At 40.1% G+C, this 21,173-nt stretch overlaps 1 protein-coding gene across 1 annotated transcript in view; it reads left to right on the forward strand.

Moving 5' to 3' along the window:
- The window catches only part of RSPO3 (R-spondin 3), a 59,288-nt gene that overhangs the window by 18,980 nt on the left and 19,135 nt on the right, over nt 1–21,173 (forward strand). Inside the window, exons 2-4 of the mRNA XM_042826971.1 lie at nt 15,488–15,679; nt 17,045–17,191; nt 19,508–19,705. Of these exons, the coding sequence (XP_042682905.1) occupies nt 15,488–15,679; nt 17,045–17,191; nt 19,508–19,705 (537 nt within the window). The remainder of the gene's footprint in view (nt 1–15,487; nt 15,680–17,044; nt 17,192–19,507; nt 19,706–21,173) is intronic.

The raw sequence follows: 21,173 nt of genomic DNA on the forward strand, positions 1-21,173 counted from the left end.
GAAAGAATTGGAGAAGTATTGGGTTTACCAAAGCATTTTTCCTGTGTTGTGACCAAACAACTGTGTTCCTGACGTAAGTGAATACCACAAAGCTGTGGGCTGAAAGCAGATATCCCAGTGCAAACTGCCTAATGGCTGTACCCTGCCTCCAGCAGCTCTCAGATATGTACGATCAAGATACTTTAAAGCTTAGAAATCTTCAGAGGAGGAAAACAGCAGTGAAATAATTCACTAGCTCTTCTGAATGCCCAGTACTGAACTCTTGCTTCATCCTAGGCACTGGGGTGGCCACATCTCTCACATGTAGTATAAAGCAGAATGAGGCCAACAGCAATCATGTCGGGTTTTGGTAAGAGCCTAGCAGCTCTACAGGTTTCCCAGATTTATCAGCTATGACTGGTTAGTTCTCAGACAGGCAGTGTATTCCTCTTCCAAACATACGCTGCTGAAGAGTTGCTTCAGTGAAGGAAGGGAAAAATGATGTCCCTAAACGCTCTCACATCATGGAGCTGGATGTTTCTCGATTGCCTTGAAGATCTCAGGATAAGAAGTCCTACAGACTTGCACGTATATTTAGAGCATTATTGCTACAGCTACTGCTGAGATTAGATTACATCACGTTCCCAGGGTTTTTTCAGGATGATGGAAATCACAACATGTTTTGTGATAATCGTATTTTTCTCTCATTTTCACATCAGTGAAAAACACTGCAATCATTTTCCCCAATCTTTTGGCGTTATTCTCCCTTGGTTTCCTTTCAAACACCTCTTTCCAATTTTCTGTGAGCATACCTTTGTTGTACTTTTTTGTTTCCATATGGAGTGTTACATATTATATTGGTATGGAAAATATTACAGAGTAAACAGTGGATTCGAGCTGAAAAGGATACTTAAGAGATTAAGGAACAGGATTTGAATCTCTCCAGAACACCATTTTTTTTCTTATTGAAATAGAAGAAATCTGATTTTATTCATAGCAGGGTATAGTTTAGGAATTTCTTGATAAAATCAATAGGTAATCTCAAATTTGAAAATCTTTCTGTTAAAAAAGCACCGAAATTATCATCTTTATTGAGCCTTCTGCAGTAAAGAAACAGAGCTGCTAACTCTAAGCATGGAGGAATCTTACTCCCACATATTATGACAGTGATTTAAAAAGCAAAACCATTAATTTTTAAGAGTTAGTAAATTAAAATAATAGCAAACTCTTCTCATAAGCATTTTGAGTTCACATATCTTTTCTCTGTAGAATTAGGAAGGAGATTGTCTTAAAAAAATCTTCTACCAAAAGGAAAAAAGCAATGTTTTTGTTCCTCTGAAGCACATTGAAAACATAATCCTGTTGCAAACATTTGAAGCTTTTTGTTCTTTACTATGAAATCCAAAAATACTGAAAATAATTAAAAATGAAAAATGATTTAGTCTTCGAATTATTTAAGGGATGAGAAGTTCAGAACGTTATTTTCAGTGTTTGGGTTAGTGTGTTAAGAGTCATGCTTTTGTCTACTCCGGGAAGATACGTGCCGGCTACAAGCATAAGAGCCTCTAATCAAGGATGTGTCCTTAATTTTAATCAGGCGTTTAAGTCTAATAGAAGTCAAGGAGTCTGCATCACATATGTGAAGGCAACTATATGCTGATGTGCTTTCTGGAGTGGGGTGGAATTTAAGCATGAGCTTACATGGTAATTGTTTGGGTTTTCATACATTTGGGTCTGGATAAGCAGAAAGTAGCATAGAATGGATCAACAAACATTAAACGTTAACTTGGTGCTCAGAATATAGAAGAAAAAGGGCCTTTTATTTCCCTGAAATTTCTGACCTTTTTTGTTATTTTTCTTCTCCCTGCTGCTCTTTCCTCACCAACCACAGTTCTAGTTTGCTGTGGACAATTCCCAAAGGGAACATTCCTTGCTAGAGTAACTTAACTAGCTCTTTTCCTTCATTTACAGCAAGTACAGCACCCCTTGCAGAATGCAAAGCAGACCTTTTGGCCACAAGCCACCACTAATAGCATGTTTTCCAATAATCTAATCTCTTCAGTCACAGAACAGAAATCAGAATGTTAAAAGAACTGACTTCCCAACTCGCCTCAATCTGTCTTTGAAATCTCTACTTGGAAATGTCATATGATTGACTAGAACAAATGGTTGCCACACTTGCACCCATGACTCAGTAGTTGCTTTCAATCTGATGTATATGAGAGAATCCCATATAACACAAGGCTGAACACAGTGCCAAGAACAGTTACACATGAAGGCTTGTGTGTGCAAATAAAAAGCCAGAAATTTCAGCCAAATTTGAGAGCATATTGTAAACATCCATGAATTGAACGCCTCAACACTCCTAAGAGATAGGTATCATTTCTCCTTTGCAGCTGAAGAAACTGAAGCCCATAGTTGACATGGCCAAAACTTTTATGTTTTGCTCTAGGAGTGAAGCAACTACTCTTTGATTAGTCTCCTACATAAACAGTTGCATTTTCAGACAGTCTACCATTTGCATCTTCCACTGGCATCCTGAAATTCAGGTCATATATTTGGGAATGATGCAGGGGATTAATTATCTCACTTGAGGCCCTAGATTTGAAAATGTTGATGTTATTACTTTCAAATTCACAACGCTAGAAGATAGAAAGGATTTCTGAAAGGAGCTGTATGCTAGTGACTTCATCAGCCCTGAAACTGCTAGCTTTCTCCAAAAAGTACAGAACTGTGGTGCTGTTAGAGGGTCTCCGGAAACAAGCAAATACAAAATAACTAGATGTTGAAAGTTTTCCTACTGCTTTTATTTTCTTCCACCATGTTTGCTTTATTTTCTTCTGTACTGGAATGTATGTAAGTTTGCTTTGGCATTGGGAACTCATACATGTGCAATAATTTTTCTGACTTTCTAAAATGATGAAGATCTCTGTTGGTCTACAGAATACAGGTTGATGCCTTGGTCCATCACTCTGCCCCAGGACATCACTCTTATACACAGTGTCACTTGAATTCGGTCGCCAGCAGTGTGTGCTTATTGGGAGCTGATATCTCATTTCGACAGCAAACTGCTTGACTTGCTTCAGGCCACTCCATGAAGTCACGGACTTGGTTAAGGCGGATGTTTTCATACTAGGGCACAGTTCAACCTTTCCTTTTACTTCTTTCTTTTTGGCATCCACACGTGTCATTTTTTTATCACAATGTCACTGCAGCAGCCCAGCATTTGGAGTGGTGTTGTTGCGGTCATTTCATATCCGAGGCCTGTCTCATGGCAGCCCGACATGATGCCGCAAGCCACTAGCCACCAGTTGAGCTGCCAAACATTCATCGCATTGGATGCTTTAAAAATAACTGCTGTGATTTCATGTTTTTCTAATATCTGGAGGATGTTTGCTTTTCACTGAAGCCTAACTAATTGTTGGTGTAACTTACATTAGACAGTTCTATTTGCAGCAATAGTTTCTATTCCTATCATTTATTCTGCATCATCTTAATTATTTTACAGTACGACAAAACAGAACAGTCCTTTCTTGTTCATTACTGTAGTTATTAGAAAAATGTTATTCCACAGAGCACTGCTGCAAAGTGCCAAAAATATTTTGCAAGCTGGCTAAGGCATCTGACACCTGAAAAAGCAGCCATGTCAGCAAACAGATCATTTAATTATGGAGCAAGTTGGGTAGGAAGACCTGCTTCATTAATTTGTTCTTACCTGTGCAGTGTAAGGTTAACATGTGCCCTCTGGACACTGCTGTGATTCAGGCTGAATAATATGATACATACTAGTTCCATTAGCAAAATACTTCAGCAAAACTATATTTTTAAGACCATTTGTTCAACTGTACATAATAAGTGTTGGAGAGTACATTTGTTGTTCATCAGCAGTGTTAAATAATATTCCAGACAAATAAAAACTAGCCACCCATGAAGGTTATAATTCCTAGACTAACTGCTAATCTTTTCAGATGTTTTTATGTTCAGTTTGTGTTAAATTGATTTTAAAGGAAAAAAAAAAAAAGCAACATTGAAACAATTTCAAAAACATTGACTTTATAATTCTTTAAAATACTTCGTAAAACTAGTAACAGTGACTCTAAGCTTTCTAGATGTTTAATTATAGGTCTTATATTGCATATATATTTTTTTTGTTTAATTTGTTTTTCTTTACCTTTGCCAGTGGGTGTCCTCCATTTAATTATTTTTTCTTTAGAATTTCCTTTTCCTTTTAAATTTACCATATATTTTAGCATTCCATTTTTTTTAACTGAATATTTCATCATCTTTTCTTCTTTTGTCAATTTTGCATGATACCCACTTTCAAAAATCCGTGTGGAACAGCTTTTCCAGTCTTCACTCCATAGGGGCAGACATCTGAGCAAGAAATGCTCACATCCTTTGGCCAATTGGGCCAAGCTCCCAGTTGCCATCCTCTCCAGGCCATTCTCACCCAGCAGGAGTCTCCAGCATGGGCAGATTGGTGCCTTGGCCTCTGCCTGAGACTCTTACCACCATAGCATCCATCAAGGTCACTGCATGCAAGTTAGCTGCAAAGGAAGGCGATGACTGATGGACTTGTTTTCCAGAGGTCATGATGGGCCTATGGCTGTCCTGTCCCAGGTCAGGCTGCTGCTGCCACCAGCGACTGCTGCCATTTGCCCTTTTGAATGCAGCCTCTGCATAAGCTTTTGATTGATTTAACTGTCTGAAAAGTTTGATGTGTCATCATTTTACTGCTAATTGGTTTTAGGATGAAGAACATATTTCTGCAGATGTTACATTTAAATAATAAAAAAAGAACAGTTTAGATTCATTTTCTCTTGTGCTCAGCTGAGCAGATTGTTATGCAAAGACTTGAGAAGTGGTGGGGCACACGATGTGACATGCATTGTGTCCCTGTTTAGAAATAAAATGGGTATCAGCTCCCCAATAATTCAGCTGAAATACTTCCCAGCATGGCTGTAGACTGGTGGCAGGCTGCCTGCTGCATGTTGGTGCAGTGATGGTAGATATGTTACAGTTTTAAGGGAGAGAAGGATGCTTGGTGGGAGTGAAAAATTTCTTTCACGTGGGCCAGTGTGTGAGGCAGCAAAGCCGGTAGGGAGGGGAAGGCACCAACTTCAAAGAGAGGGCAGAAGGCATACAGGGTGACGAAATAAGCTCTAACTACGTGCTATTCATATTTACTTCACAGAGAGGGCCAGGCGCACGGAGCTGTTGAACTGGGTCTGTTTGTCAAGAATCAGACACCTACATAAATTCCACACAACCTCTAACTTAATCCCACTCAAAGCAGACCATCTAATCACACTGGCCTTTAAAAATCAGATAATGGTGCTCCAAACCAGGGCTACTCTAAAGTTGTTGACTAATGAGTGGGATCCTCACTCTTCTTTAGGAGTTTTGCCATTGACGTTGGTTGGCCAGGACTGCAGGCAGTCTGAGCTGGCTAATAATGAAGCCTTTTGTCTGTTTTCATATTGTACCATCCATGCTTTGCATTCAGAAACCTTTGGCATTTTTTTAAACTGTTGGTGTTCCCAGTGATACAAGAGAAAGTTGCAGATAGTTGGATCATTTCATGGGTGTTGATAGCATATGCATCACCACCCAGTACTATAGCAAAGAAGCAATCACTAGACCAAGTATTTTTACCACTAAATTAAACTTGAATTTTGGGCAGTATCTTGCATTACTGACACAAGATGAGTAGTTGTGTCGGCCTGGACAATTTAACTTTTTTTTTTTCTCCAGGAAAATTAGAGATTGGTGATTATCCTTGTTACAGATCATAGAAACCAATGTTTAGAGACCTTCCATCAGTGTGGTATTTCTTAGTATCTACATTCTGGATCCAATTCTTGATGTGAGGCTTGAATTTAAAGAGACAGGTTCTGATTCAGTGGTTGCGGGCAGCAATCCAGAATAGTTCCACTGTAAACAACATAATTTGGGGCTTCCACTTAGTTTTCGTATGCTATAAATTTTATTGTCATTCAGAAAAAAAACATTAGTTCATTCAGTACAAAATTTTGATCAATACCACTTAGGAAAATATACAAGATTGAGAGGGTATTAAGTAATTGACTGAAGACACATCTGAGCAATGCCAAGGTAGTGGGCTGGCTTTCTGTTTAGCTTATTAATTTTTTAGCACTATAAACATGGTAGTAGAAAAATCATAACTTTGACATGGGATTACAGGCTTTTGCTGTCTAAATCCTTCTCCCTAGTCCCTAGCATGGAAAGTAAAATCAGTTACATCCTGCTGTTCTTTCTGTGGTTTCTGAAACAAAATTTTGAGAGAAAAGCTCTGGTCTCAAAAGACCCTGTGGGAAATGGGAAACTTGCAAATGCTACTGTAGTTGTGTAACATTGACAGTATGAGCTGAGTGATCCTTAAACAGCTTTGAAGTACACAAGTATCTGTGTAATACGCAACAATAAAAGTCTCCAGGATGCTGAAGTAGAAAAACAAGCAAAATAAGCTTGGGGGAAAGGCTCTGCTGCTGCCAGGACAACATGACCACCAGCGAGCTTCTTTAGAAACACACCAATGATAGGCAGAAGGCTGGTATTGAGTACAAAATGTGCCTGCATATTTCAGAGAATGTGCATGTACAATATAAGGGTATGATTTTTTACCTGATTAAAAACTGTGCCTGTTGTAGGGAAGGGATCTGAGAGTCACGAGGGTCACAATTACATTTGGCAACTTTGGTTTTAGAGTTTTGTTCACCTACAAACAAGGTAAAATCCAATGGTGATTTTCATGATGTCATCTTGAAGGATTAGACTGTTAAAATCCCTTCTAAAGTATTGAGACACCAAGTAAAATCTCTTTCCAGCACTCGTGTTTTTTTTTTCACCTTAACACAGATGCCTTCTGTGCATATATCTGAGTCCTAGCAAGCATAATGAGACATTGCTGATACAACTATTAGGTGAGTCTCATTATGAGGGATGTCCCAAAAGTAATGCCTCCTATGCTATTATGTTGGTCCATGACACCAGAAGTAAACGTTCATGGTATGGCAGTAAAGGCTGAACCTTCCCACCAATATTTGGTCACATTTTGTTGCTGTGTGACAGGTGGCAGCAGAAGGGCAGGCTGACAAAACGTCATCTGACGTGGAAGTGCCTATGGAGCAAAGGAGGGGAATTGAATTCTTCTATGCAGAAAAAAATGGCACCATTGGCATTCGCCAACGCTTGCTGAATGTTTCTGGAGACCAAACAGTGAATGTGAACACAGTGAGGCAATGGGTGGTGCATTTCATTACTGGCAACAGTGACAGTGGTTGACACCTCTGCTGGTGAAGATTGTTATGAACTTGACATGTAGCCTCTTTTTCATTGTTGTTGAAAACGCAGAGCTAATGGTGGTGTCTATGTTGAAAATTATTGTTCTGTAACTGAGAATCTACTCTATCAAGTAGTCTTAGTGTGGTCTTCGTATCTGCTGTAGTTTCCATGGACATACTTTTTGTAGATGCTATATCTAGACAGTAAGGATGTGGTAATGTTCAGTTTCATATTCTTAGAGTAGATTCTTAGAGTAGACAGTCTTGAAATTTTGTTATTTGGGAACAACTACAGCTGACTCTACTAGTTAAATCTGTAATTGCTTATAGGATTTAGAACTTGATGTCAGAAGGTATTACACGACCTGGTCCTACTTTTTCCATAATCAAAAGATTACTTAAAGCAACGTGCCTCAGGAAGCCTGTTGGGTTCCTATACTAATTAATCTCACTGGATTCGTAAACTTTGGTGGCGATCCATAGTACGTGGGAAAAAAAGTCAATTTCCCTCTCTCACCATGAAAAGAATCTTTCAGTTTATTTACAAAACTCTCTGGAATGAGAAGGAGCCATTTGTGGTTGCTGTGGCTGATTTCTCTTGAGCTGAAGATGCTAGGAGACTGCACAAAACTCTGTACTCCTGGTGAGATTTTTCAGCCTGTTGATGCTCTTTGTAACTAAATTTGATGGAAATGTGTTCTGGCAGCTAGTGTGCTTAATTTTCAAGATCACTTTGTCAGACGTGTGTTTAATAATGACAATGCATCCCCCAGTGAGATAGCAGCCATATTTAGTGAGGTACTCCTTGCTTGTAGATACCAAAACAAAATGGTTACAGATACAATCTTAGGCTTGGAAATAGTCCCATATTCATGTATCTGTGGCCCTTTAGAACTGTTGACCCTTCATGAACAAAAGAGGTTGATTTCCTTTCCCTCAGATAGGAAGTGTATCTTGAGGAAGCCAACATTCTGTCAGGCCAGACAGATGTTTGAGGATTTTTTTTCAGTCCTTATGAGATCCTTTTCTTTCAAAACACAGATGGACACTTGAGGATCTTCCTTGTTGCTTTATTTTGTATCCTAGATGACAATAATACTCTGAAATAAAACTGAAGTCAGACAGATCTCTGGAAGAGATACTGTCTTCTTAGAAAGTAATCTTAAGGTGGTTTTGACACAAATCACAGAGAAGAAGAGAAGTTGTTAAGACTTTAATAGTTGACTTTTAGACTAGTTTTCCTGTTTGCTCTTTCTGTGGCTGTCTCTCCTTTCAAGGTTTCCTTAGACTATCCAGAGAGGGCAAAATGGAGAGTCCATGCTCCTCAGGCATCACCACTGGTCCTGTTGCATCTCAGTAAACTTATGGCCAGTCAGACATAGCAATTACTGTGGATAGGTACCTACCCTGCCAAGCCCAGCTGCTGCCCCATCGCAACATGTCCTTTGCCCCCTCGTGGGTTATTTAAGGCCAAACCATCAGATGGAGCTTAGCCTGTAAGATTGAGCTCAGGTTTCATCTCAGCCAGGCTGGCAATCTCTTTAGTTGTGATAATACAAACTAATCAAATCCATGTGTACTCGCTCTCTCAGTGCTGTCCTACCACTCCTGGACTTTTCCGATGTTCTGCACTGTATATTACCTACATGTTAGTTCAGTGTTTTTATCCTACAATTGTCTGTTCTATTTCTAATGCATTGCCACACAGATAAATGCTGTCCAAGAAAGTGTATGAGGAAATGCGCTGTGGTTTGCAAACTGAATTCCTTAATGACTTTCTCATTAGAAGAGCTCACTGCCAAATGCTGTTTGCTTTTGCCTGAAGGACGGTCCACGTGATTAAGAGTAATTCTGCTTTACACGAAATAGTGTTTTCAGGCCACTGCCACAGACAGCTGCTTCACACTAAGCAAGGGAGAGAAAAACAAATGCCAATGAACTCATGGAGTGATAAAATGACACAAGAACTCAAGGGATATCCTATTCCAAATCCTCCCATCACCAGAGCTGGTAAATATGGGCATCCTGTTTGGTCGGTGAACCTGCGGCAGGGCTCAGGTCTTGCAGTGAGGTCCACCCAGGAGAGGCTTAATTCCAGGGTAACTGCTGTGAAAATATTTCCTGTGCGTACTCACAAGCCTGGGAAACCAGGAGTAACAACAGCTCTTTAGCAGGGATGGATTTCATATGTCTAGAACATTCATTTCAAGAATGAGCCTCTAAATTGAATTCTGGTAGTTGAAGATTAATGGTGAGACAGTGCATCTTAGCTTCACCAAGTGGAAGAATGATATTCCTTTACACCAAGCTTGTCCCCTGGCTGTCACAATATACTCCTGCCCCTATTTCTTTTATTAATCCTATCAATTTTAATATATATGTAAAGTAAAACTGAGTGCAAAATTTTATTGCCAAGAGTTTTAGAATTTCTTTGCTGCATGCTGTTAAAATCACTCATCATCCCACTATTTAAATTTCTGTTTCAAATTCAGGTTCTTGTCCATAACTTTCTGTTTTTGACTTGGAAATTGCAAATCATTGTTTCCAGAGTAGGCTAGAGTAAAACTTTGGAAAATATTTTGAGAAAGGAAAATCCCCAGTGATTTCATTTCCTAATGAGGCTGAAAACTAATAATCTGGAGAAACAGCTTGAACAAAAACAAACAAACACACAAAAACAAACAAACAAAAAGGCCCAGGCAGGGGAAGAGAATAGTTCAAGATTGCTTTAGAAATCTTCTCTCATCTCTAGTAGTTAGACTTAATAGAAGGAAAGATTCTAGATTCTGGACTTAAAACCAGGCACAAGACTGCTTACAAACTTCTGTATTTGTTGAGCATCAGCAGTTCTGGCTGGTGCTCGTATAAGAAGTGGGTAAGAACTTCCATGTGAGTCTCTGTGCTTCCACCATGTACTGTGACCATTGGTGTGCTGTATTTTCTATCTTCGAGAGCATAGGATTTCATGATGCTCAAGGAGTGTTTGAATACAAGAAACCTGATTGCTTGACTGCTGGTAAGGGGATAAGGCCACCTCTGTGCACCGACATTGCTCCTAGCAGCCCACTCACAGAGTATCGTCAATCTAGCTTATGAAAATTAGTTTTGATGGTTGTGCAGGAATTTTTATATTGCGTTTTATTTTATTTTGTCTTTATAATGAAGCAGTTTGCACCAAAGGCCAAATGGTTACAAGTGTAAGAGAGTGCTCCTTAGACCTTTTTGCAGTGCTAGAACCCTGAGCTTGTTCTGCAGCCAGCGCCTAGCCCATGCAGCCATAGTGCCTCCCGCTTTGCCAAGGCAGTAGATGTCTCTCTGCCTGGCTGCCACATCTAAAAGTTGGACAGGAGTGGCTGTGCTCTCCAAGCAATTTTTCATGTATAGACTTCACAGCATTTCTTAGGGTGGTTATGCATTTAAAAAAAAAAAAAAAGGAAAAAGAAAAAGAAAAAGAAAAAGAAAAAGAAAAAGAAAAAGAAAAAGAAAAAGAAAAAGAAAGAGAAAGAGAAAAAGAAAAGGAAAAAAGTGAAGAAAAGGAAAAGTGTAAGCAGTGGAAGCATGGATGGATGAGTGGCTGGAGAAGAATATAGGGATGTTGTCTGGATCTGCAGGGAAAGCCAGAGTGCAGATGGAATTGAATATCATGAGAGATGTGATAACATGAAGGGTGTCCTTAGCTGCATTGGGCAGAAGAGACAGGCAAAGGTTAGTGTACCCTCTCTGATAAATGAAAAGAGGGAGCTGGCCTCCTCAGACATGGAAAAGGCTAAGGTACTCAATGAGTTCTTTGACTCTGTCTTCATTTCATTCAGGCTTCTCACACCTCTTGTGTTCCTGAAATTCTAAGCAGGGTTTGGGGGAGCAAAATTCCTCCTGGCGTAAGAGTGGAGCAAGCTCAAGACCACCTCATGAGGCGGAATGTGCACAAGTCTACGGGGCTAGATTACATGTATTCTGGGGTTCTGAAGGAGCTGGCTGGTGTAGTTGCCAAGCTGCTCTCCATTATATTTGAAACATTGCGGCTGTTAGGTGAAGTCTCTGGTGACTGGGAAAAGGAAAATATCCCTCTTATATTCAATAAAGGAAGAAAGAAAGACCCAGGGAACTACAGGCTGGTGCACCAGGGAAGGTCCTGGAGTGGATCCTCCTGGAAAAGATGTTAAAGCACTTGAAAGATGAGGAGGTGATCTGAGACAGCCAGCATGGCTTCGCAGAGGGCAAAACATTCCTGACTAATCTGGTGGCCTTCTGTGATGGAGCTGTGGCATCGGTGGACAAAGGAATGGCAACTGATGTCATCTACCTGGACTTGTGCAAGGCCTTTCACATGGTCCCACACCATATCCTTATTCTAAATTGAAGAGATAAGAATTTGAATGTTGGACTGTTAGGTGGATAAAGAATAGATCAGATGGGTGTAGCCAGAGGGTTGTTGCCAATGGCTCTATGTCCAGGTGGAGGCTGGTCACAAGTGATGTCCCACAGGGGTCCATCTTGGGGCTGGTTCCCTTTCACCTAAGCCATTCTATGATTCTATGGTAAGTATAGAAATTTGAAACAATGCTTGTACCAGGTGTAACATGGTCAGATTTCACCACTTCTAGTTGCTTCCTCATGGTTACAATGTGTGACAGCTGTGGTGCCTGAGATTTGCATGCACCTACCGCTTGCTGCTCCAGGAGAGTTCTGTATTGCGCAACAATAAGTTCTCTCCCTGTGACAAAAAGGTGTTTTGATTTTCTTCATTTCCATCTGAAATGCATTTGACTTGGACTTTTTGGGAGTGCAGGGAGCAGCCCTGGCCATCGCTGATCTGTGTTGCAGAGCTCAGGCACATGCTTGGCTTGGAGTCTGAAATGGAGGAGACTAAGGGGTGAACAAGGTTCTCAGTAGAGCTTGGAGATGCCTTTTGTCCAAATGTCATGCTCTCCCTCATTTTCTAGAAGTGAATGCTTTCCCTTCACCATTTATTTTTCCAAAGTTCAACGGCAAAACCCAGTGCTGGGTTTTCATACAGAACCAGTTTCTGGGCGTTTCACTGCCCCTGCTTTTTCTTCTTGCCTGAGCCAGTCCAGGAGCCTGCATTGCATTCCAACAAAGCATAATGAAACAGTTTCATTACACAGATACTGGGCTCAAAAAAAAATGTCAGGCACAACAGGAGACAATTAAAAAAAGATCTTTTAAATAGCTTTTAAGATCAAAACAAAACAAAAAAACCACCTTAATTTAAAATGTCAATTCTGGCATGAGAGTTTTGCTCTTTGCATTTCGAAGAACAGAAGTTTTCTTTGTTTCACACACTGAGTTATAACATGGCATGAAATCAGCCTTTAAATGGAGCTTGACTTACATGTTTTAACCTATTCCATGTTCCGTAACACTAACAATATGATTCAATGGTGCAAAGGATGGAAGAGCTCCCCTTTGAGGACAAGCTGGGAAAGCTGTGGCTATTCAGCCTGGAGAAGAGAAGACTTAGGAGAGACCTGATAACTGCCTTCCAGTATCTAAAGGAGGGCTATAAGAAAGAAGAGTACAGAATCTTTAGCAGGGTCTCTTGTGATAGGGCGAGGGGAAATGGCTTCAAACTAAAAGAGGGGAGATTTAAATTGGATATAAGGAAGAAATTTTTTACAGTAAGGTTAGTGAAGCACTGGAACAGGTTGCCCAGAGATGTGGTGGATGTCTCTGGAGACATTTGGGGTCAGGCTGGACAGGGCTCTGAGCACCCTGATCTAGCTGTAGGTGTCCCTATTCATTGCAGGGGAGTTGGACTAGATGGTCTTTAAAAGTCCCTTCCAACTCAGAAGATTCTGTGATTATATGATTCTTCGTTTAGAACTGTGTGCTTTCATTTTTGCTGTCCTATTTGTATGAGATATATCTGTGAGGAACAGAAGAAGGGAGAAAGCATGAAAATGATAGAGTACATTTTATTTCATATTTAATGCTTCTGGAAGTAAATTGGAGATGGAAATTGTTCATGTAATGGATCTTAGCTACAGAAAACTATCTTCTTTTGGCAATAAGGTACTGTCTGTCTCAAGGGCTCACACACAAATCTTGACCTTTGAGCAGTTGCGTGTAGTGTCTTCTCTATCAAGCAAATTGATGCATAATGATCTGTCATAGGTACTCACACATTATATCTTTCCTGTCAAAAGTGATAATCCATATTTTATATAGAAGATTTGATGGCAAACATTTTGTACTTCTGCTGCTTTTTCTTCCCACTGTCAGGCTTAATGAAGGAAAATCATGGATAGTTTTTAAATAATGTCAGCTTCTTATATCACATTACCATGTCTGCTTTGAGAGTAGCCTTCTGCAAGAATCACAACATAAGAGTGAGAGAGAGAAAGACATTTTCACGTAGTTAACTTTAAAAAGTCGTTTTTTTTAGGTCTTAATTTCAAAATCAATATGCTGCATACCTTTAAAGTCTTCTTGGAAAAAAACGTTCTATACTTAGTGAGCATAGTTAGTGTGTTCTGGTGGTAAAAACACTTCTCTTGAGGTTACTCTACAAAGTAACTAACTTAGAGATAGAGAATTAGCTTCTTATATTCTTATTGAAATTGTTTGCCCCAGCAGGGCCAAAGTTTGTTCTTTTCCTACCTGTTCAGCTCTACTGAGGGAAATATCCCCCATTCTGTATTCTATCAATGAAAAACGTAAATTTGAACTCTGATTTCTCAGATTGTAGGACTGGTCAGTGAATTCTCAGAGCATAGAGAAGTGCTTTTCCCATTCCTGGACTGTCTTTTTGCCAAAACTGAACAAAGCATAGAGGTATTTCCAAACTTCCCCTGACACCAGGCAAACTCACCTAGGCTAGCAGTTAGAGTGGCAGTTTTCAGCCTGTAAGCCATAGATTCATATGGGCTTCTGGTCTGCCTCCAAGGGATCCACAGAAGGGAGCCAACAAAAGCAAGCTCATCATTTGTATGAATTATTTATCAGTGTCTACTGATAAAAATAAATTCAAAACACTGAAATAGGTGATGAAAGTATGCCACATATATATTTACAGAAGTTTTACAGGCCTGAGGACAAGGCAGAGCAAAAAGACAACAGTATTTACACGTAAGATTTATAAATGTAAATGAGGTCTGGATTTCTCTTGCACACAAAATATACGTATAACCAGATGTCTCAAGTTGAAAGATGAAAGCTTACACTCAGAAAAGTGTCTGGGTTTTTCTTACAAAAGGAGGTAAAAAAACACAGACTTGAAGCTACTTAATGTTTAATTATCAAACTCTTATTTAAGAATGAAATAATGAGGTAAGAATTTGTACAGTACTGAAATATTCAAAACATTATTCTCTACCACTGAGAAGTAATTCACTGATGAACATCTGCTACTGAAAAGACAGTCTGCAATATTTCTCCCTTCTCTGCTACTTCTAAGCCCTCAAATAAGAACAGAACAGACTTGAGCAGTGAGGGTAATAAGTTTTCCTTTTGATGTCTGAAGATTTAGAACAATCCAATTGAAATAAAAATGTAATCCTACCTATGCTTCATGCTGGGATTGGAGCAGGGTAAATGCCATAGTTATGTCTGATCGTCAGGTTGTGATTGTTAGAGATGCTGGAGAGAACATTCCAGGGAAAGAAGGAGGGTGAGAAGGATGGTCCTTCTGTGTCCTTTTATTAGCACGAATTAGCATCAAATCTAACAAGGGCATATTCCTGCACAGCAGAACTCAATAAAATGTCACTTAGTCAGTGGAGGAAATGATAAACTAAATTGTTTTTCAGTCATCCAGCTAATAAAAGTAAATACAAATGAACATGAATACAAATGAATTCATTTGCTGAGCTGTATGTATACGAGGTTAATTGAAGAAACAGCAGAAAAGCCACTGAAAATAACTTGAAAAATAAATGTTCTCTAGGATGCTACTGTTCCATAGTATCTATTTCAAATATAATTTGCTCTTAGTCATTTCTGCAAGAAATGGGCACATCAGCTGAGATTCTCAGTTTTATAGAGATGAAATAATCACTGGAATGAAATGTTAAGTCATAAAAGACAGCTAAAAATGAAGCAGTCTGTAAGAGCTGTCATAGAGCAGGATGGTCCACCCTTCTGAGCACAGAGGAATCATTGTACCATGGTTATTTTGAAAGAAATTGTCTAACTTATTATTCTCTTCCCTCCCTTCCCTATTTTTTTAATGCTTGTCTCCTCAGTGCATCCTAACGTGAGCCAGGGTTGCCAAGGAGGGTGTGCTACATGTTCGGACTACAATGGATGCCTGTCATGTAAGCCCAGACTCTTTTTTGTTTTGGAGAGGATCGGCATGAAACAGATCGGAGTATGTCTTTCCTCATGTCCAAGTGGATACTATGGGACACGGTATCCTGACATTAACAAGTGTGCAAGTAAGTGCTGGATAAGGGGAAGCACACAGGTTTGTTTGAATGCTCTGTCTCCTTAGGAGACAAGACAACAGAGAAGCAGATGGACAGGCTGAGTCTTTTTCTGTTCAGTTCTTTTACAGTAATGCAATAGATATTAACCTGAGCAGGGAGTTAAGGTGAAAACCCACAAAACTGCCTAAAGCTCAGGGCTTCCAGCTCAGCATGAATGACCTGCCTGAGTGCTGAGAGATGGCCTCCTCTACACTTTCACATAGAACTAGAGCATTAGCAGGCCACAGGCACTGCTTTCCAGAGGCTGCTCAGCAAGTTGGAGTGGCAGTGGGGCTTAGGGAAAGTTGAGGGCCACTGAACCTTGGAGCTTGGGGTAGTTTAGCTCATTGGCCTTCCCCTTGAGACAGAGGAAATGATGGCTGGTAGCTCTCTGTGCAGATGTGTTTTGTTCTGGTCTGTTTATAGCTCATCTTGCATGCAATGTAGTCCTGTAAATGCGTGTACCAAAATGCAAGGTCTCAACCTGGTTTGGGGAGGTTACCTAATTCATGTTGCCTGCAGGCTGGGAAGCAGAGAACTACTCTATTCTAAAGAATTATCTTATTTACCATTTGGACAACATTTTGACCCCATTATGTATTTTGAACCATGAATGTACTGGTTTTGCAATATTCTTATCATTCCTTTTCTTTCCTTCCCTCCTGTGATCTTTGTTGTTGAGTTCAACTTTTAACCCCACAGGTGATATAAAAACATAAGTGTGACAGCCAAGACACTCTTCAGATTTTGCCTGGTACTAAAAGCTATTTAATGAAGAAACCCTAGAGTAAAATCTTGCAGAGTAACATGACACTGTGAAGAACTTGCTCAGTTTTTAGCAGTGTGTGGCCTCGCATATCAAACATGAGCTGTGTCATACACAAACTTTTGCTTAGTTATTTTAAAAGACCTGAGAACTGGGAAATATATTGTTTATGCTGATTTTAAGCAAACTCTAAATATTTTATTTCTCCTGGATGGATGGAGATAGATAGCGTGGAACTGGGCCCAGGACCTGTAGCTATATGCACTACAACTAGTGTGTTGTTATTCTGATGGACTGTGCTTTGTCTTTAGTTTGCATAAGTCTGCAAGAATACACGAAGCATGTGACCATCCAGCATCAGACCATCCTTATTAATTTCTGACTCACACTTGTTGTGGTCCTCAATGTATGTACAGGTCATAAGGGAGTCCTAAAAATAATTTGCTTCCTTTGAAGGCTTTAACATTGCTAGAACCTTTTAAAGTGATTTTACCTTGAATTCTATTGTATTTGAGTCTGTGGTGTTTCACAACAAAGAGCGTCAGTGTTGTGTTCTCTTTGCATTTCAGAATGTAAAGCTGATTGTGATACCTGCTTCACCAGAAACTTCTGCACAAAGTGTAAAAGTGGGTTTTACTTATACAGTGGAAAGTGCCTTGAAAAGTGCCCTGATGGGCTGGAAGCCAACAACCACACAATGGAGTGCACCAGTATTGGTAAGTCCAGCCCCACATAAAGGCCCAGCGCTACCTGGTTTGCTCATGGGGATGGGGGATCTGTGAAGGGCACGAGCTGCAAGATCAGTTAGAGCTCAGGGAAAGGACAGCTCAAATCCACCCAGGAAATATTCTGCATCACGAGGTACAACAAACTCACATCACTTCATAAAAATCAAGCTTGGTTGTGCCCCAAAATACAGCTCCAATGCTAAGGGCAGTTCTGCCTCAGGAAAAAAAAGCCCATTTCATCCTGCTGACTTGGCCTGCACTGAGGTAGAATGGCATCCACCTTTAGCTTGAACTGTTACAGTGTTGGCTGCATCACTACCGTCAAAGGTATAAAAATGTCAATGCAAGTCTTACATTATCTTAAAGTTTAAAATACTAACTGCTCTGGTTTTAGTCCTTTGTGCTATCTGTGCCTTTACAGCATGTGTGCACCAGCATTTTGAAGCTTATATTCCCAGAGAGGAGGGCTAGAAATTAAAATGATATTCATGCATAATCACCTGACTCTAGAAAGTGAGGATTAAAATCAGATGGCGAACAGCGTAGCGCTCTCTGTGAAGGAGTGAGATTGGCAGCACTGCTCTGGTGACTCATGGCTGCAGAAACGAGAGCTGCTTTTATATCTCTTCAAGCCTCTGACTCACAAGCTCCAATTCTTCAGGCCAGGGAGATTTTGGAGGTCAACACACCTAGCTGTCTGCTTCATCCCTCTGCCACCCCTGCAGCCGAAAGCAGGAAGAGTGATGTGTTTGCCTGCGGGCTGCTGCTATCCATGTCCCCCGCCATGAACACACTGAGGCTGCAGCAGGGCTCAGCTTATTTTGGTGCACTGGCTGTGAACCGTGGTGGCTGCGGGCTGCGAGCCACAGTGGGAGCAGTAACTTCTTCAGCCACCTGCAACCAGTGAGCGCTTAGGCACAGCCTGGCCATACTGGAAATCTCCTCCTCCACAGCATCATGCACATAACTCTCCCTGGCATAGCCCATTTGTCAGGGCAAGCAATCAGGAGTAAAAATAAATGTGCGCTGGTTCAGTGTTTTCTTTCTCAAGTAGCTATTAGTTCAGGTGGTAGTGACAATATTTACGGTTTTATTTTCTAGCAAAGACTTTCATCTTTGGAAGCAATTCAAGGGATAATTTTTGTTTCTTGGTGGCTGTTTCCAAGTGCTATAGCCTTAGCTGCTTGAACAATGAGTCAGTCTTTACTCAGAAAAGCCATTTAAAGTTATGGAGGAAAAACAGAACCTTTCTGTGCACGTGAAGGCCAATTATTTTAACAGGAGAGCTCCAGTGTAATGTTAAAAACAAGATTACCCAAATGACAGTTTACTGGAGGGAGGCTCAGAGATCGTCTGAGATAAGTTACATTTTTAAGTTTTGAAAAATTTTAAAGTAAATTCTGAATCTGGAAAAATGTTGACTTAGGAAATCCTCCCTATAGAGAGGTTTTTTCTTCTATAGAGAGAAGTTTTTTCTTCTTCAGTGGAGGCTTAGATTCTTAAGTAACACATGAGAAAGCAAATAATTACTACCTTTTATTAAGAGTAGGGTACTGAGGAGGTGGCACAGAAGTAGCATAGCTATTAAGACCACGTTTTGAAGCTCCAGGTTGCCCACATTTTTGTCTATACTTTTTGGGCAAGTGTCCAGTGGCATACCTTTGAGTTCCCAATATCACTGTAGTTTAGAAACTGCAACTTACACTTTTCTAAAAGGCTACAATCCCTCATTAGTACTAAATTTCCTCTGCTTTGCTAACTTACACCTTACATGTGTTCCAGATCTATCACTATTTAAGTTGAATGCCAAGCAAGAGATAACCAAAGATGCTTGGTTCCTAATGTAATGTTTCCATAACAGTTATTTCATTATAACTCTATCGATTTCCAAATTCAATACCTCAAAGACCAGCTGCAGCAGCTTGAAACAGTGATTTCCTTCTGCTCTCTCCTGTTTAATTCCACTAAAACCAAAAGGAGCTCTATCTCCACAACACCAAGGCAACGTAAGAAAAGATCCCAGTAACTGATTTCATTGAGACCAATTGTGTTTTTGCTGCCATGTATCAGGGACAGAATTACAAAATATCAGGTTCAAAATAGCATCTGACATAATTATTTGGCATTATTGTATGCAGTATACCTTCAGTAGTACAAATGTACTCAATTCACTGATTTAAATCTTGATTCATTTCATTTGTGTTTGCTAGCATTTAGCTGATGCAGAATAAGATGAATGTACCATATGCATAATGTATACAAAAATATACTGGTCAGGCTCAGCTTGTCCTATGTTTGTTGCAGTGCACTGTGAAGCTAGTGAGTGGAGTCCATGGAGCCCTTGCACAAAGAAAGGAAAAACATGTGGTTTCAAAAGAGGAAATGAAGTAAGGGTCAGAGAGATCATACAACATCCGTCAGCAAGGGGCAATCCTTGCCCAGCTACAAGCGAGAGCAGAAAATGTATGGTACAAAGAAAGAGATGTCAGAAGGAAGGAAAAGGTACCACGTTATCATCATCATAATTTGAGTTTTGTATTGTACTTGTTTAAATATTCGCATCTGAATTCTCAAGCCTCAATTGCTGGCTTCCCTAAAACTCCCAATGACATGACATTCATTGAGCTGGAGGGAACTGTGCACTTCCCTGGTGTAAATAAAGTCCTAATGCTTCTGAAAAAAATGCACTTTGTGTGATGTACACAGCGTGGGTAGGATGGGAAGATGCACTCTCAGTAAGTACTGCTGAAAGAACTGCATAAATGAGATGTTGCACATGCAGCAAAAAGGTCCATTATAAAACACGGCATGGTGAAAGGTTTTTGTTGAATATCAGGCAGTCAAATTTCATGGTTCAACCGTAAAATTCCTCTGAACTGGTTCCTATGTCAAGCTCCTATTCAGGTAAGCCTGTAACTCCTACTATTGCAGTGCTGTGACCTCTCTCACACCCTGACTTCTTTGTACTAGCTCTGGTTGAAAAATGTGGCATGATCTTGCTTTCTACTTGCAGAGTCCCAGTGTAGCAGAAAGACCATAACTCTCTGGCAAGCAAGGGAAACTCCACTTAACACCTCCAGGGACAAAACATCCACAACCTCTCTGGGCAGCCTGCTTCAGCACCTCACCACTCTCTCAGTAAAAAACTTTACCCTGACATCTAATCACAATGTCCCCTCCTTTAGTTTAAAACCATTCCCCCTTGTCTTATCATTATCTGCCCTTGTAAAAATTTGATTTCCCTCATGTTTATAAACTCTCTCTAAATATTGGAAGGCTGCAATGAGGTCTCCCCGCAGCCTTCTCTTCTCCAGGCTGAACAAGCCCATTTTCTTCATCCTGTCTTCATAGGAGAGGTGCTCCAGCCCTCGATCATTCCTGTGGCCCTCTTCTGGACCCTCTCCAAAAACTTCGCTTCTTTTCTGTGTTGGGGATGCAAGGTAGAGCAGTGTGTCTGCCTCAGGGGAGCAGCCAAGACAAGCTATGTACAGACTTCTTCCTGTTTAGACTATATATTCAATATGTCCATGAATATTATCGCTTTTGCTCCTGCACGGTGGCACAGCTTGAAGCACAAACCTGTTACTTCACTGAAACTGGAAGAAAAGAGTATTTTTTTCTACAATAGTTACAATACAATATGTCAGAGCTGAAAATATAGTTCTGAACTTCAATTTTGAGTCTAAAAACTGTTGGTTTTCTTTAAGGTGATAATGATGCCATGTATTTGTTTTTGGTAATTTGACAGCATTCTCAGATTGGATTTTTTCTCTTTGAGAATTGTCTGTATTTCATACGTACTTTAAATGAAACTCCTCACCTATTTTACTGTCAATCCTTATTTAACAGGATGTGAGCCAAGTCGAATTTGAAAAATACTGCACACCACAAGAGTTCCTTTAAAATCTTTATTTTTCCTGCAATGTGCATAAAACCATTATTCTTCTCTTTTGAGCAAGTCACAGAGTAT

Source organism: Centrocercus urophasianus, unplaced genomic scaffold, assembly GCF_019232065.1.
Source record: "Centrocercus urophasianus isolate 14NV4802_14NV808 unplaced genomic scaffold, USGS_Curo_1.0 seq_10, whole genome shotgun sequence".
Classification (NCBI taxonomy): domain Eukaryota; kingdom Metazoa; phylum Chordata; class Aves; order Galliformes; family Phasianidae; genus Centrocercus; species Centrocercus urophasianus.